Raw genomic sequence first — 18,740 nt, 5'->3', positions numbered from 1 at the left:
CCTTTTTACCAAGCTGCTGCTGCACCCTCTGTAACTCTCACTCTGCCTCCTCAACTCCTCCCCCCCCTTCCTGTTTCCTGACGTTTCAGACTCCCAACAGCCAGTGCTCCCAGTTCTAATAATTACAAGCAACATCTAAACATCACAGAAGTATAGGTGTGGGGAGTGCTGTAGCACCCCCAGGTTTTACGTGGAGCCACTGGCCCTGCACCCAGGCCTCCACTCCCCAGCCCGGGGCTTGGGTCCCGTCTGCTGGCCCTGTTCCCTGGCCGCTGGCCCCGTGCCCAGGGCTCCGCGCCAGGGCCCTGCTCCCGGCCTATGGCCCCAAGCCTGGGACTCTGCTTCCCAGCCCTGCGCCCAGGGTTCGGGTCTCAGCCGCAGGCCCTGTACCCTGGGCTCCGGTCCTGGCTGCCTGCCAACTTCCTGGCTGCCGGCCCTGTACCCAGGGCCCTGCACCCGGGGCTCTGCTCTTGGGGCGCTGGCCCGCTCATTGGCCCTGTGCCCAGGGTCCCACATCCAGCCCCCTGCTCCCGGGATCCTGGCCACTGGCTCCACTCCTGACCCTGCATGCAGGGTGCTGGCTGCGGGCCCGTGCCTGGGGTCTGCTCATGGCCCTGTGCCCACCCTCAGCCTTTTCCCCTAACTCCTGTTGGGGTCCCGTCCCCCCTCCTGGAGACACAGCACTGCTCCTGGCCCCTACTGGGGGGGGGGTTACAGAAGGAGTAAGGGAGCTAGATTTCAGCACTCCCACTATAGGGGGAGGGATAGCTCAGTGGTTTGAGCATTGGCCTGCTAAACCCAGGGTTGTGAGTTCAATCCTTGAGGGGGCCACTTAGGGATCTGGGGCAAAATCAGTACTTGATCCTGCTAGTGAAGGCAGGGGGCTGGACTCAATGACCTTTCAAGGTCCCTTCCAGCTCTGAGAGAGGTATATTTTCATATATTATTAAAAGGGTTCCAGCACCACTGTACGTATATCTAAGTAGTGTACGTAGACCTCCAAGTGTAAGGCTGTAAATTACACTTGAAATTGAAAGTGGCTTCCAGAGTCCCTTGTCATTAACTTACTTCAGTGTTTGTGTTTACACTTAGTTTTATGGAAATACTATCTTGGTGTAGTGAAATGAAGAGTTGCTGTCTGGGATACTGATTTATCAGATGAACGCATTTGTGTGATCAAATCACATAAGCTTAGGATTTGTAAATTAAGCTGAGCAGCCTAAAATCGTGCTATTGGTAGTGAATGGTATTCATGCACATGATGATGGAAAAGCTGTTTAGTTTCTGTGAAGTAAAGAGAACTTTAGCATAAAGATTGTTTTGTCTTCACTAGTCCGTCCCTCCGCCCCCTTTCTGGAGTTGAGCTCACAGGAAGAGGTTAAGTGAGTAACTAGTGAGTTATCATTACCAGCTGTCCTTGGTAATTTACAACATTCTGGGCATTAGCTGGCCTGTCATCTCAATGAGTGGCACATTATGACCCTAATTTAGCAACCACCTATGGCTTTATGCTCCCCTGGACATCAAGAGAGAGTATTCTAAAAAGTGAAAGCGCAGAAAAGGATTGATTTCTTTAAAGGGAGGAGTTAGCATTTAACACAGAATCTAGAATGACAAATGAGTCAGATACTCAGCCTTTTTGATCGAGTCCTTCTCCCCACTCAGTGCTGTTAAATGGCCAGGAAAGAATGCTGGAGAACCCACACTGATGTCTGTCTGGGGCTCCCCACGAACACATTTAGTAAATGGAATAATGAAATCCATTAGGCTGATGGATTGAAAAAGCTAAACTTATAGGAGCCCAACCAAAACTGAAAAACAAGTCTTTTTTTTTTTTTTCCTCCTCTTGTTGGGGGCCGGGTGATAAGAAAGGATGGTTACAGTTGTGAATTACTTTGACTTTTCCTTACTTCAGGCTGAGCGTAGTCTTATAAATATTTTAATGTTCTGTGGTTTCTTTCAGAATGTGCCAAAAGAAATGTTTGGATCAGAGGGTGTCCTCTGCTGTTTGTGATCATAGATTATTAGAATGAACATACAAATTTGAGAATTAACTTACTTTGCACTCCTGTAACTACAAAAAAAATCAAATGTATCCTTTTACTTTCTACAGCTATAGTTATATTGTGTGGCCTTAATTAAACTGTGTTCCATTTTCAGAATGCCTTTGGAGTTCACATGGCATAAATCATCTGTGTTTGGTTCAACTGTATTAGAAAAAGTCTGTTATAGTGGCCACCTATCCCAATACTTGAATTAGAGTTGTCTTTGAAAAAATGATGTTTATAATACATCTGTGCTTTCCACTAAAAATATAGCTTTTGGGGGTAGTGTAATGGAATTGAGCTCCATCTATTAAAAAAAGAAGGCAACAAAAAATAGTCCTTTGGGAGACTATTAGAAAGGCAGACTAATTGACAAGAACAGAAGTAGCTCTCTTGCAGTGTCTGGAACTTTGCCATGCAAACTCATGAGTCCATTAGTTTATAATATAGATGACATGTGGTTGCTTTACAACTATTGACCTGTTGCTGGTCTTGTGACTTAGGGCTTGTCTACCCTGGCAACTAACAGCGCTGCAACTTTCTTGCTCGGGTGTGAAAAAACACTCCCCTGAGCACAGCAAGTTGCAGCGTTGTAAAACGCCAGTATAGACAGTGCACAAGCGCTGGGTTTTTTGTTTTAAACCGCTGGGAGACCTCTCTCCCAGCGCTGTGCCGTGACCACACAAGGCACCTTAAAGCATTGCCGCAGCCAGTTGCCAGTGTAGACTAGCCCTTGGGCTTGGTCTACACTGTGGAGTTGGATTGACATAGGCTGCCTTATGTCAGCCTAGGGGCATGCACAAGGAGGGGCAAGTCAGGACATGGTGTCCCCCCCCCCCTCCCAGTAATTGGCAGAGGCACAGAACTCCTCCGGCCCCAGGGCTATGGTGGGGGCACAAAACATGCCCCTCCAAAAGCAGTGAATTTAAATTCCTTCACACACCCCTGTGTCAACCTAACTATGTACATGTCTACGCTACAATGTTGCTCCTGCCAATGTAAGTTGCCCACTACACCAACCTAATAACGCCACCTCCACAAGAGGGTGGTGCTTAGGTTGATGTAGATAGGGATGCACTGTGTCTGTACTTAAATCATCTGTTGGCTGCCAGCCCTGTGTGGGGCTTACAGCCGGAGCCCACCCACCCTAGAGCTCACAGCTGGAGCGGCCTGGTGATGGGGCTGACAGCTGTGAGCCCCTGGGTGGGGGGGGCATATAGCTCGGGCTGTGGGCCCTGGGGTGTGGGGGGTCTCCAGCTGTCAGAGGGGTGTAGTGTGGCCAAGAGCTGCGGTGGCTGAATGTCGACCTTCCATTATGTCTATGCTAGCACTTTTGTCGATTACAGTTTATGTCGCTCAGGGGTGTGAAAAATCTACCCCATTCTCCCCCCTGAGCGACATAAGTTACACCAACAGAAGCGCTGGTGTGGATAACTCTGTCAGTGGGAGACGCTTTCCTGCCGACATACCTACGGCCGCTCGTTGAGGGTGATTTAATTATGCTGACGGGAGAGCTCTCTCCTGTTGGCATAGAGCAGCTACAGAGGAGATGGTACAGCAGTGCAGCTGCAGTGGCATAGCTGTGCCTCTGTAAAGTCTCTTATGTAGACATAGCCTAACTTAGGCCAACTTAATTTTGTAGTGTAGACAAGGCCTTACTCTTGGGTCTATTCATTTGTGTTCTGTTATCACCGTCAAGAGCTCTTGAGTTGCTTAAAGAGTGTCTTGGCTTAGTACTAGTGGCTCTTCTCACTATCATCTCAGTTAGTTTGTTCCCACCCACCCTCTTTGTTTTTTGGAATCCATCTTCTCTAGTGCTGACTGTAGACTACCATTTTGGTATTTAGGCATGCCACTTTCATCTCAGTATCGCATGCTGTTTCTGTACAATTGAGAACATTGGCAGAGTGCTGATACAGTGGTTCTCAACTGGGGTCCACAAGCTGTTTCAGGGGTCTGTGAACCCTAAGCCGTACCATGGGGCTAAACCTGGAAGCCCCAAGGTCCCCCGCAGCACCCCATGGGGCAGGAGCCTTGAACCCCTCCCACCCATTTGGCATCTAAAGCACCAAATCGTGCCCCCTCCCACCCCCACCCCCCATGCCCTGCAGGGCTAAAGCCTTGACATTCACTCACACTCCTGGAATTTTTATAGCATGTTGGGAGGAAAAGGGGGAGAACTCACAAAGAAAAATGTTGAGAACCCCTGTGCTAATGGATCCACTTTTAGCACTTAACAGTCCCCAAATGGAAAAGTAAGTGTCCCAGGACCTTGTGGTGATCAAATTCATTATGAGAGATTTGATGGTCCACACAGCAAGTTTCAGCTTAACCCATTCATTTTATATTCTCATAGAACAGAAGGGTAATTGTGTAACCTTCATACACAACCCCAGTGCTATTTAGCAGACTGCTCAGAAGCAGTCCTCCTGAGAAAGGATAGACCTGATATTAAACTCCCAACTTCTCTCATCACATTTTCATTTCTTCACTGAAGATTTTTATTTAAATCTGTATTTATATTTTCATTGTTCTCATTAGGGTTGGAAAGACTTGTATACTTAGAGGCAGTTCCATTTCCTGGCTATCTATGTTCTGCTGTAGCTGTAAGGAAATCTGAGAGTTTGGTGCCTTTGTTTAAAAAGGAGAAAGGCACTCTCCATTACCTGACTTGCTTGTAAGTTCAGTGGGAAAGCATTCTAGTAGGGGTCTGAGATGGCTCGCTAACCAGAACAGGTTGATATGTTCTGAACAACCACACTTCTCCAAGTTGCACATAAGAGCACCCAACTGTGGGCACTGCACTCCTTATCCAGCCCCCACAAGACTGCTTAACTAAAATCTGCATCTGAATGGACTAGAAGCCAGATGAAAATAAACCCACAACCTTCTTGGTTGTCATCCAAAGTGCTCCCTCCTCCTTCCCTACTCGCTTGCTTTGCCAAAAATACTGGAGACAGGAAGGGAATTAAAGGATTCATAGGTGGCCTGTGAACAGGAGGCTTTCCCACACTTCTCCAAAACACAGCCCACACACTGTAAAAGGCCAAAGCTCATCCCCTTCATGATGTTTGGCTTTATTTACAAAGAAACAAATAACTGTTTGCATCCAAGACCCCAACTGAAATCATAGTTCCGTTGTGTTAGGTGCTTTACAGACACCTAGTAAGAATCGTTCTGCGTTCTCTGCCCCTATAACAAATTTCAGCCCAAGCCTTCTCCCCTTCTTTAATGCTGTTAGGTTTACTCCCTGAGTTCTATTGAGCCTGAGGCCTCTCAACCCATACTGTTGCGCCCACCAGTGAGCCGTCAGGAATACATCAGCAGTTCCCTGCAGCATACAAACACCTGCTGAGAGGGAGGGCCAAGAGAAGGACTGCCATGCTGGTACAGGAGCTAATGGACTCTTAATTCTTGAGTGAAGCCTAAAATCTGATGCCTCTGTCTGCATTTGGGGTGTCAAAGATCATGAAAAGCACAAGTAAGTTACTTTCTTCTCAGTACAACTAAGCACATCTCTTCAATAATACAATAAAGCCTTTAAAAAAAAACTGTGGCAGGAACATCTTGAAAGTAAAGTGAAATACAGAAGAAAGTTTGCATGTTAACAATTGATCTAATACACTTTCTATGTACCATAGTTAAACAGCCTTAAGAAAAAGGGGCCCTCAAACTTACTGCCTTTTAAAGGAAGAAATAATGAGAGCACTTTCCCCCTCCCCCAGGGTTGTGGATTAAATGGATTTTTAAAGGGGTGGTGTTTAATTTTAGACTTTAAAAACTGTTTTTATCAAGTGTTCAAAACACTGTATTTATTTATATCAAACACATTTGTTTGGGCACCCTTTGTTTTGTAGCTTTTATGTGTTAAAGAAAAAAGTATGAAGGTAAAGTTATTTCATTTCAGAATAAAAGCTTGCAGACCACTTTCCTGATTTCTGAAGACTTTTTTGCTTTAACTACAGTGTAAGCAATGTTGTTGCAAGCTATTTAATCAAGATTAAAGCATTAGTCATTCACAATATGGGGCTCTTCAATAACTTGAGGAAAACAAAATGAAACAATCCACCTGGCTTAATTGTAGCTCTTCAATAAATATACTTACTGCCAAAAGTATTATAATTAATGGAGTCAATCATAAGTAGGTTAGATAAATACAGAAATGAAGTAGTTAGGTTAGTTAAACATGGCAGTGCTTTGAAGATGGGAGTAGCTAGGAGAGGCAGCAGAGAGGGGGATGGGGAAGGTATTGGCATCACCTTTGTTTTCTTTAACAATTTGTAACTACAAATTGTATAGCAACCTGGAATTTCCTCACACTTGTGATAGGCACGCTGATTAGAAGAAAGTCTTGTATATCTAATGTTAATCGTTCTGGAAAGCAAGAAGAATTCAGTATTTGTTTCCCTTGCTGCCAGGAAAGTATCGAGGGCTTGTCTACCCTTTCAGCAATGTAGCTGCATTGGTGCAGCTGTGCCACTGTAGTGCTTAATGAAGATGCTACCTATGCTGACAGGAGAGTTTCTCCCATCAGCGCAGGTACTCCACCTCCCTGAGAAGCGGTTGCTATGTCAACAGGAGAAGCCCTCCCATCCACATAGCCCTCCCATCCTCCAATCTACACTAGGAGTTAGGTTGATATAGCTGCGTTGCTGAGGGGTGCAGATTTCCACATGCCAGAGCAATGCGGTTATAGCAACATAAATTTGTAGTGTAGACTAAGGCTCAGTAAAGCAGAGGAACTTGCCTACAGTGTATTGAGCAGTTGTAAAGAGATGGCCTTTTATTTGCCTTTTTGAGGTATACTTTAATGCGTGAGAAATCTAATCTTACATCTGTTTCAACACTGCACTTTAAAATGAAAGCATAAAACCTCAGCCCCTATTTTTTTATAATTTCAATGAGCTTATTGGGTAATGGGTATTTTGGCAAGTTCCTCCTTTTGTGTTGAATTGTGATGGCTGGTATCCTTTGGACCTGGCTAGAGTAGAAGTGTGATATACTTAGTTATACTTAGTTTCTCCATCTGCAAAATGGAGCTGATATCTTCCTTTGTGGAATGTTTTGAGATCTACAGATCACCTAGTTTTTGTTGAGGTGGATTGAAAGAGTTTCTCATAATGGTTTCCTCCATATGTTGAACTCCATATGTTGACTGTATGTAGGATGTATAGGTCTGTTTGATCACTTTCACTAAATCATCCTATAAGGACGGCCCTACTCTGGGGAGAGTTAGAAGGGTCCAGGGAACAGGAAGCCAACAAGGAAGATGCTCCTGGGAAATGGCTGCTTCTGTGTTGTGCTTATCTCGTGGAGCTTGCATTAGAACAAAAATAGACAGGGTGTTTAGAGGAATTAAACAAGTGTCCAAAAGTTATTTTCTTGAGTCATAAAGGTGAAATTAGATTGGAGGTGGAGGGAGAGTTTAGACCAGGGGTGGGCAAACGTTTTGGATCGAGGGCCCCCCGCCCCTCCCACTTCCCGCCCCCTCAAAACTCCTGACTCATCCAACCCCTCCCCCTTGCTCCTTGTCCCCTAACTGCCCCTGGGATCCCACCCCCTATCCAACGCCCCCTGCTCCCAGTCCCCTGACTACCTGACCCCATCCACACCCCCGCCCACTGATAGGCCCCCTGGGACCCCATGCCTATCCAACCCTCCCATTCCCCGTCCCCTGACTGCCCTTCCCAGAAACTCCACCCCATTTAACTGCCCTCTGCTCCCTGTCCTCTGACTGCCCTGCCCCCACAGGCCTCCCCACCCCTTATACCCCGGCCCACTTACCATGCCAAGCAAAGCATGCAGAGCAGCATGTCTGGCTGCCGCGCTGGCAGGAGCGCGCAACTCCACCACCCAGAGCACTGCCCATGCGGCGGCGTGGCTCTGCGGGGGAGGAGGGACAGCGAGGGAGGGGCCAGGGGCTGGCTAGCCTCCCCGGGCAGGACGGTCCCACGGGCCGTAGTTTGCCCACCTCTGGTTTAGATAGAAGCGGCCTGGGACAAATGGAAGGCAACACTGAGAGGATCTGATTTATTTATTTATGTATTTATTTATTTTAAACTATCCCCGTGATATCGGGTGTGCTCGTACAGTGGTAAGCTTTGATGGCCCCTCACAGTGGCAGTAACTGTTTTAATATCATGGTGGATGCCTCTGTACAGTCGAAGTTACTGTGGTAACAGAGCTGAGCACTAACATCACACTAACTGCCATGACAGATACAGCTTTTAAATTTCAGCCCTTAGCTTAAAATTTAACGTTTTAAAAGCTTAAAAAAATTTCTGTGCCTTGCCACACTTCTGATGGCATCCTTTTTAGTAGTCTTTGAAGTGACTTGACATTTTTAATTTATAGCACTTGACTGTGCACAAATAGGTTTATAAAGAATTGATTATCCAGCACAGCTCTAGTATTAAAGATGTTAGAAAATTGGCGGCTGTTCAGATTTTTTTTTAGGGAAGTCCATCCAAAAAAAAAAAGGCTTTTACAAAATTCTTGACAGTGGAGTGGCAAGATGTTCATCTTGAACACAACCGCAGTATCATCCTATTTTGCAAACACTGTTTGTGGTTCCATGGCTAAGGCTGAGTTGAGTTTTGCACTTAAAGCAGGAATTCAAACACTTTATGCATGAAGAATAGAATATCATTCCCAAAATTACAGTACTTTTTGAATATAGAATGAGAAATAGAAATAGGTCACATTTAAAATATACAATAGGCAAATTCTTTCAGATCATTATGCAGTAGTTCAAATTTGGAGCCTTGGATTCTCCCTCAAAATAGGAGTGAGTTTATTCCCACGCTTACCTTTTTCAAGGCAAGAAGCTTCTCTGCATCAAATAACTTTGACATTTCATAAGATGTATTCTGGTTCAAATTTTCTCATTTGCAAAAGTGCAACAACTAAATTAAGTTAAATGTTAATTTTCAAATCCTACTACATGTTGTTGAATGTTAACTTCATGATTCACTGGCATATAGAACAGACTCAGGGTCATTAAAGTGAGATACGTTTATACTAGTTAAAGAGGAGCAGTTTTTTGGTAATGCTGTTTTTTGGTAATACTAGTTGTAGTGTTAGAATATCTAATCCATTTGAGTTGCTTTAGGCCAAAAAATAAAATGCATGACAGCAGATTTAATTTTCAGCATATGGAACCTTTAAGGGACTGTGTTGTGAGCCTGTACTGGTACGACCATTCACAGTGTTTAGGTCAGTGGTACGCAATTTTTGTAATGCTCGGGTCCTGCTGGCAACCTGCTGAGAGCCAGAGAGTTGTGTGTAGTTTGCATATAAAAGCAGCAAAGAGTCCTGTGGGTGAATACCATGAAAGCTCATGCTCCAATACGTCTGTTAGTCTATAAGGTGCCACAGGACTCTTTGCTGCTTTTACAGATCCAGACTAACACGGCTACCCCTCTGATATTTTGCATATAAATGTACATAGGATTTTAATAAGAGAACCTCATTATCGCCCCCCCATTGTCAAACACATGTGTAAAAATTAGGCACTTACCGTATATACTCGATCATAAGCTTGTTCGCTTATAAGCCGACCCCTCCAAGATGGATAAGTAAAAATGGAAAAAATTTTATAACCCGTTCATAAGCCGACTCTGTAATTCAAGGGTCAGAAAACTTTGGCTCCCGGACCATCAGGATAAGCTGCTGGTAGGTCGAGATGGTTTGTTTACCTTGACAGTCCGCAGGCACGGAGGTAAACCAAAGTAAACAAAGTGTCCTGGCGCGCCAGCTGCTTACCCTGACGGGCCGGGACAGCAACTGGTGGGGAAATTTTTTGGGGGGGAGAAGCTTGGAGTCAGGAGAGTAATCCATGTGACCCCCCCACATACACACAACCCCACCCCTAGCCTGGGACCCCCACACTCTCCCCATCCCATCCCATACCACCTTATCTGGGGAGGGCCAGGGGAGGATGTCTCTGACCTGGCTGGAGCTGCTCCGGCAAGCTGGGCAGCGTGGCCGCAGCCTGCTCCAGCGGACCAGAGGGGGCGGCGCGGCCGTAGCATGTTCCTTGCTCCCTCTGTTAGGGGCAGGGGCTGTGTCCCATCCCTCCCCCTCTATGCCCGTTCATAAGCCAACCCCCTTCTCTGGTGCTTCCCTTTTTTACCAAAAAAAAATAAAAATAAAATTCAGCTTATGAATGAGTATATATGGTAAATTAGTAGCCTGGCTTTCAGATGTGCCGTGCAACTGCCAATGGAAGTTCCAGTTTTATTGAGGAACAGTTGGACTTTTTGAACTGCGCTGGTGCTATAGACAATACCAAGGTGCCCATTCTGGGCTTACCCCATTAAGTCAATACCTTAATAGAGAAGGCTCCAACTTCCTGGTGATCCAAGCCTTGGTGTATCACTTTGGCTGGATCCTGCATGGATGTTTAGATGGGGTGAAAACACGCGTTATAAGATTTTAGTAAGGCTCCACTTTTCTGGAGTGGACAAAGAGGCATGGTATTCTCACCCCACAATGGACATTAATGCGGTATCCAACTTCACTGTCACTCTACAGACCATAAACGCCAATAGATTCTGAGTCACAAAGCCAAACCTGGCTCTGCAAATCTAGATAGACGACAGTTCAATTAAAGCCTGTCTACAGCTGGGAGCAAGCCTCCCAGCCTGGGAAGACAGACTTTGTGCTAACAGGGCTTGAGCTAGTGCACACTAAAAACAGCAATGGATGTTGCTGCATCAGTGAAGGCTTGGGGTAACTACCTGACTTGGACCCACCCAGATTTCTGGATTTGAGCTCAGGTGGCCAGCCTGAGCCATTGCGGGTGCAGCATCATCCATGCTGCTATTTTTATTGTCCTACCTCAAGCCCCTCTAATGCAAATCTGTCTGCCTGTCTGGAAGGCTCGTTCCCAGCGGCAGTGTAGACCTTCAAGGCTTAACGGGCATAGCCTTGACGTGTAATCACACTGTTCTGTGAATATTTGTGTACCACTGGAAGCACGTGTGTGTGTGTGTGTGTGATGCTATCGTGTGCTAGGGATTTGGAGTTAACACTAAAATTATGTAGTGTAAATAGGGCCTTTTATACGTGGGGAAAGGCGGAAGCTTTCGCAGCTCTAGCCACTGCTGCTTGCTTCTCCATTCCATAAATATTTATAACTTGCCGAGTTTTATGTGCATATCATTGACTCTCATGTCCTCAGATGTGGAGAATGCTTTTATGCAGGCAGATTATCTTTTTTTTTTTAAACATTTAGGTAGGAATCTTTTTTTTTCTTAAGTGGATTTGATTGTATATTCAGACAAAACATTGCTTAGATGTGCTGAGCTTGCTATTAGTTGATGGTGCAGCTAGTCATGGCTACCAACGCTGCATATTTCTGTGTGCTTTAGAACAGTGGTTCTCAACCAGGGTACGCAGAGGTCTTCTGGGGGTACATCAACTCATCTAGATATTTGCCTAGTTTTACGAGAAGCTACATAAAAAGCTCTAGCCAAATCAGTACAAACTAAAATATCATACAGACCATAAGTTGTTTATACTGCTCTATATACTATCCACTGAAATGTAAGTACAAATATTCCAATTGATTTATTTCATAATTATATGGTAAAAATGAGAAAGTAAGCAATTTTTCAGTAATAGTGTGTTTGTGACCCTTTTGTATTTGTATATCTGATTTTTGTAAGAAGTAGTTTAAGTAAGGTGAAACTTGGGATATGCAAGATTAATCAGACTCTTGAAAGGGGTACTGTAGTCTGGAAAGGTTGAGAACCACTACTTTAAAACACTCGGCTTTTAATATTAATTAAAAGGACATCAAAGGAAATGAAGTCACTAAAACAGACTAGTGTGCCTCATTATACGTGGAGAAGGATCACTTTTTTTTTTTATTCCCCAGGCCTTTTGTGATACATACCATAGGATCTCTTCTAAAGTGAGGCTTTCTCCTGCTCTGTTAACTTTGGAAGGGAACAAATACACAATAATTGATAGTATTTTTCAAATGTATTGCCAATGAGATTTTTAAGCAGCTTAATTTCTTATGGGTCCTGTGGGGGATTAAGCATTTTGGGATTTGGTCTTTTCTAGATTAAACTCTGAGCCCATTAGATTTGATGAAAAGTTAGTTGTTAGATGGACTACTCTACCATTATCACTGTTTAGAAGGATTATATTGTGTGTGTGTGTTTGCATGAATATCATTTCACAGCTAATCTTGTTTTTCACATTCTGAATTTTAGAATCCTAAAATATGGATTTTTAGGAGCATATTTGTGAGCAAGACCAGTACAGTGCCAGCCACCTAGGAGACCTGTACATGGAATTGGATGTTGAAAGTGAGGGACTGAGCATGAAATTGAGCACCCAGTCCCAAACAATCAGAATGCAGCCCTTTAAACACTCTAATTTTTAAGCGGTTTATTTAACTATTTATATTTAGATGTACTTATCCAAGTACTAACTATTGTAAAGAGCTTTTTTAAGCACCATTGCACTGAAGTCAAATATAGCAAAAGAGGACCTTGGAGGAATGAATATGTTCACCCTTAAATTCTGATATTGGAATTAGGCATTAGAGAAAATCAGATTTCCCAGAACCAAGGAACTTAAAGATTTGTAATGTATTACAGTTCAAGGACAGGATCAGATCCAGTTCTACCCAGGTCATCAGTAGTATTTTCTAATTATATTAGTCTATCCCTTTTTTTAAATGTCATTGCCATTTAATCTTATATTCATCAGGGATTGCAATGCTAGTAGTACAAAATGAACTGCTCAACTGAAAAGTGCCTCATCACCTTTGCAAGGGAACAAACACTTTAAAAGAAAATGGAAGACTTGGTCAGATAAAACTTTAATTTGTTTTTCACTTACTTATTGGGTTAAAATATTTTATGGGACAATGTGTCCTCTTTTATTTATTTCCTGTAAATAGTATTGAATTTTTATCTAGCCGTGTGTGTGTGTGTGTGTGTGTGTGAGAGAGAGAGAGAGAAATATGGTTAAGGGGCTAAAATGTTACTTGCTGCTGCTCTTCAATCAAGTTGTTGCCACAAGCAGTAGTCTGAAATGCCAATTTTAATTACCAGCTTTTTAAAAAAATAAATAGAACTCACAACTTGAATAAAATTTTGTATGCATATAGCAGCTTCACAAGAAGGTTTCAAAGCAGTTTCCTGCTGTGCTTAAGCAATATTGCCATTTGAGAATTGAGTACTACATCAATTTGCCCCATCTTTTATTTATTTATTTATTCAGTACTTTATTGTTGCATTCAATCACTCTCTGGGAAAGTAGGCTCACCTTCAGGGCCATCATTATTTCTGCCTTTTCTTTCTCTTCTTTCCCTATCTTCTGTTTTCCCTTCTCCCAGTGGATTTCACTTTCAGCACCTTTCCCATATGATCTGCTAAAGTGATGAGGCAACAAAACAGTTAAATGTCGGAATGTTTGCATGCTGGCCTAATTCAGGAAGCAGCTGAAACATCTCCAGTGACAAAAGAGCTCCAACTTGTTCAGCCATCTGCTTGCTCTGCCTTGCTTGTACACTGTGCAACAGTGACATAGCAGCCCTTGCATGTCAATTCTTAGTTTTATCAAACATTGATAGTAATAGCATAAACATACATCTACACTTGTCAGATACATGCTATGCATCCCTGAAAACTCTAGATATATTTGTGTGCATTTTGACAGAGAAAGGTGAATACTTGAAACCTGTTGTTTAAGTAACTGTAAAAATCACATGCTTTCAAATGGTTCCTCAATAAATTACTCTGAAATACAAAGTACTGTTATTAAAGGGTTATCTGTGGGCTCATAGCAAATCAAATTGAAGCCCTTTTGTCACTGGTTGGAAAGGCTTACCTAGTCCTTGAATATGGCCAGCACATAGCTGTTATAACTTTGTGAACTATAAACAAAGTACTCTGCTTAGAGCAGTTATCAGAATTGTCAGAAAGAGGAAATTACTTTATTCTAATGTTACTCACGAGAGCCAAGTATTTCAATCTTCTGAAGAATATTTAAGGTAGATGTATGGTAGGACATACATTAACTTCATTGGTAACAGCTTTGTAATGGAGTTCTTTGCAATGTGAGTACTATGAGTTTAAATTATAGGGTTTTTTGTCTTTAGGTGTCAACGGAAACAATGGCGGATAGACCTGCCAGCCACTAGTGTAGTGATCACCTTCCACAACGAGGCCAGATCTGCTTTACTTCGAACTGTTGTCAGGTATACAGAGAGAGATCCTGTTGCCCTGCAAGTCACTCTCATAACTGTAATATGGAAGGTGAACCCTAATTAGTTATCTGACTTCTCTTTTTTCAGTGTGCTTAAAAAAAGCCCATCACATCTTATCAAAGAAATCATACTGGTGGATGACTACAGCAATGATCGTAAGTACTATGGTGGGGCCTGAGCCTTCAATATACTTACTGATGTGACTTGGAGTTTGGAGTTTCAGGTTCCATATTTGATCTTAGTTCTGTCAGAATTATTGTCAGTGCCATTTAACTATGAAGAAACATGCAGTATGTAATTTTTAATCACATCTTGCTGGGTGTAGCTCAAACAGGAGAAAGAGCTTGCCCCATAGTATTAACGTTTTTATTATAAACTTCTGATATTTGTACCAGCCATTTGATATCACTGCTTTACAAGGGGGCTGACACCTTGGACAATGAAATTAGGCCAGTCCGTATAAATTCTGATTACAAATCATGATCTACTTCATTTCGCTGGTGAGTTCACATATATTAGCAGGATACTGCGAAGTTTGGGTTATAGACATTGCAGAGACATAATGCCTTTTTAAGAAATGTTTAAAGGGAAATCAGTTATTTTTATTAATATATCTTGTAAAAGCCTATTTCTGCAAAATGTTGTGCCTAAAATAAAGTTGGCAGGATACCTTTAATTTACAGGAACATGCATTTTGTAGCACATTAGAAGTTCATCACATCAGAAATATTGGAAAACTTAAGGCAAGCTCAGTTTTTCAGTTAAATAATTTTTCACCTATTTGTGACAAGACGAGAGATTCATTTTATCTTTTTATTAATTTATAAGTATATTAAAATGTAAATATTTTGAAACTTGAATGTTTTGCTTTTCATTGATAAAACAGCTAATTTTATGATTTCTTTTAATTATGTCAAGTTGCATGTCATTTATTTGATTCATGTCTCATCTAGCTGAGGATGGTGCTCTGTTGGGGAAAATTGAGAAAGTGCGGGTTCTTCGAAATGATCGTCGAGAAGGTGCGTTTTGTAAAATTACTTTGGGGAGGGGAAAATGCTTGGATTTTAGGCCTGTAGTTACTTTTTGTTAACAGCGAACTTGAAATATTTTAATTATGTGCTATGTATTCTGTATCTCTTTGTGCAAAAAAGTATACGTGGATTAGTAATGCAGCAAATAAAAAGTAATATTCTTAGGTGTGTAAATAAGGTAACTTTCCAATCTGATTCAGGCACTTCTGTCTTCTGTCTCGCTCTTTCTTCCCCTTGACATTGCACACTAGTCTCTCGCTTCACAGCATGGGAGCCCTTCAGACAACAGCTTTTTGAATATGGGGTTTAAAGACATGGGAGACTGTCCTACAGCTGTTTGTTGATGTAACTTTGTGAGGTTGACAGCTACTGTAGCTGAGTGTGAACTATCAGACATGTTCTTATTCACTTTTATAAATATTTGCCTACAAGGCTGCCAGTCTTGCCTCTGGGGCAGCTAGAATTATTGGATGTTTAAGTAATTATAAGAGATTGTCCGAGACCAGGAATTGACACACATGAAACGTCTTGACATTGTATAATTAAAGGTATATTTTGCACAAGAATTTCCATTCTGCTGGGTATACAGTGCTTGAATATATTGTTTGGACTTTGCTTGTAAGCAGTACTTTGTCAGGAAAAAAGCATTGATGCCTTAGAACACTGACTGGGATCTATTGAGTAAGAGGGTGCCGTTTTTCCGATCATAACTGCATTTAAAATAAAAAAGAACAAGATAATTGCCACTGGAAAACTGATTTAAAGTAGAGATCTTAGTGTGATAGTAAACGTTTTAAAGTGTTTTTTAACTCTTCACAGTACTGTAGAGAGGGTGAGCTAAATTCTTTTTGGTTCATACATCTAGAGATGTATGAACCAAGTGTAACCGAAGACATAATTTGACTCTCAAATCTTTTACTAATGATGCATGTTTCAGAAAAAACAATTTATGAACAATTAATGGGAGTGGATTCATTTTGCATGGTGCTTTAGAGAGTAGATATGATTCTTGCCCTGAAGAACAAGCAGTCTGGTTTTTATTAAGATTTTATTTTTTTCCCTAAATGTACAACCATATACAAGTTTACAAAGAGCAATATAAACAAAAAACAATGCATTGAAAACATTTTAACATTTTGTTTTCAACAAAAGCATGTGTTACTATTATGTACAAAACAAATATAGAAAGTAAATTCTATCGTACTAAATTGATACCTTATTGATCTGAACATTAAAACTTAAGAGGAGCAAAAATAAGAGAAACGAAGTGTAACATAAGAAATCAGAAAAGCAGAACGTGAAGCTGGACAAAGGAAAAAGGTAGGAAAATGAGGGGACGAGTTAAAACAAAAAAGTCAGAGCAAGCAAATTGGAAAGCCTGATATTTTTTCAGGCATAGTGCAAGAGAGTAGAGAAGACATCCTGGGAGTGGAAGTTAATGCAAGCAAAATCCAAAGGTTGTATTTTGGGAAAAGGGACTGGAAAGAGAATAATGAAGGTGGTTGGTGCCCCAGTGGGATGTTCTACATGGAGGGCGCAATTATTTAAAAACCATCAAACAAACAAAGTATGTAGGTGAGAGTGGGAAGGAAGCAAAGGAAGCAACAAGGTGTGATGGTGGTCAGAGGGCGAGATGGGGAAAAATGAGGTGAAATGTAAGCAAGGTAAAGCCTTAAGTGAGGATGAGGTGTTTAAACTTCATTTAGAAAGACATCGTGAAAGGGACTTCAGGACTTCATTAGCTGCTGAATGTCAGCCTGAAGGAAGGGAAAGATGAGTTGGGAATGCCTGAGAGGAGAAGGTTGCAGTAGTCCATATGACAGAGTTATGCTTTTGAATGAGGCTTTTGGCAGTGAGGATGGAGAGGAAGGGTGGATTTTAGAACATTTGTAGATGGAGAGGCAACAAGATTTGATGGGAACTGGAGTATAAGTAGAGAAGGAAGGATATAATCCCAGGGGTGTGATCTTGAACAACAGTAAAAACAATGGATTGTTAACAGTGATGAAGACGTGGTAAGTTAGGGAGTTCAGTATTTACTATGTTTAATTTAAGTAAGAGGTGAGACATTGGTTGAGAAATGAGACAGATGGGGAGAAGTTGGGGGCGGAGAGAGAGATCTAAGTTGTATGCATAGACGTGGTAAGAGACCATAGGAACAGAGGAGATCACTCAGTTAGCAATGGTAGAAGAGACGATAAAAAGGAGGGAACTAAGAGTAAATCTCCCCAGGACTTACTCTGGGGGAAGGGGAGAAGTGTGTTCGCCAAAAGTTCTTTTGGAGTGGTCAGCCAAGTAGGAGAACCACCAGAGAAGAGCGTCACAGAAGCCCAAAGAATAGAGGATTGGAAATGGAGAAGATGCTTAAACATGGAATAAAAAGTCCTAGTTTTGTGAGAACAGTTTTGATGCAGTTGAGAGGGGCAGATACCAGACTAGAAGCAATCAAAGAGGGAGGAGCAGAAAGTGTGCTCAAGGAGTCTTGAGGTAATAGGGAAAGGGAGAGTTTTGGCAATGGTGTCCCCTTTTGCAAATCTGCCACTGCCTGGGACAGGAACCACTACAGCAAGTTATTGGGGAAAGTTAGGGCTTGTCTAAGCATGCAAGTTCTACCACTTAACTATACCAATATAGTTTAAAGCAGCACAGCCTCCTAGTGTGGATGGAGTTATGCAGGTGTGAAGATACTTGTATATCAGTATAGTTATTGCTGTAAGGAAAGGGGAATTAAGATATGCTGTCAAAGCACCATTTATACCAGTATACTGTGTTTGCACTAGGGGTTGCACTAGTATGACTATTTTGGTAGAAAATCACACCTAATTGAAATAATTAAGTACAAAAACTGTAGACCAGCCTTTAACAGATTGGAAATTTGTCACTTTTGGTCATTTTATCCTCTCATTTCACTAAATCTACACTAACAGCTGGTTTATAGCTAGGCTTGTTAACAGGCTGACTGAATTGGAGTACTAATTACATTTTAGATCATTTAGTTATTGTCTCTTTACTGTTTGATGTTCTTATTTAGATTTTTTTCCCCTCAGGCTTGATGCGCTCCCGTGTCAGAGGGGCAGATGCAGCACAGGCTAAAGTACTGACGTTCCTGGACAGTCACTGTGAATGCAATGAGCACTGGCTGGAACCTCTTCTGGAGAGAGTTGCTGAGGTTAGTTTAAGGTGTAAGCTTACCTGGTTATAAAATGATTTATACTGCATTAATTTTATGCATATATAAAAAGATTGTTTTCTCTTTGAAGTGAGAGGAAAGATGACATGAGTGTTCACTGATGAAAGCCCACTTCTTGGTCATTTAATATAAACAGTAGAGCTTAATTTGTAAATACTCTTTATAATTTTTCTAAGCAATTCAAACATGCTTCTTGGTTCCTCAATGACTTTTCTTTGTAACCTTTTTTTTAAGAAACCGTA

General features: G+C 42.1%; 1 protein-coding gene across 1 annotated transcript in view; it reads left to right on the top strand.

Annotated features, from left to right (window-relative positions):
* GALNT2 (polypeptide N-acetylgalactosaminyltransferase 2) overlaps positions 1-18,740 on the top strand; it is a 144,295-nt gene that overhangs the window by 72,340 nt on the left and 53,215 nt on the right. Inside the window, exons 4-7 of the mRNA XM_045011200.1 lie at positions 14,170-14,268; positions 14,365-14,432; positions 15,231-15,296; positions 18,356-18,477. Of these exons, the coding sequence (XP_044867135.1) occupies positions 14,170-14,268; positions 14,365-14,432; positions 15,231-15,296; positions 18,356-18,477 (355 nt within the window). The remainder of the gene's footprint in view (positions 1-14,169; positions 14,269-14,364; positions 14,433-15,230; positions 15,297-18,355; positions 18,478-18,740) is intronic.

The sequence above is a fragment of the Mauremys mutica genome, chromosome 3 (assembly GCF_020497125.1).
Source record: "Mauremys mutica isolate MM-2020 ecotype Southern chromosome 3, ASM2049712v1, whole genome shotgun sequence".
In the NCBI taxonomy this organism is placed as follows: domain Eukaryota; kingdom Metazoa; phylum Chordata; order Testudines; family Geoemydidae; genus Mauremys; species Mauremys mutica.
Note: the sequence above shows the minus strand (reverse complement) of the source record. Positions and strands in the feature narration are given on the sequence as shown.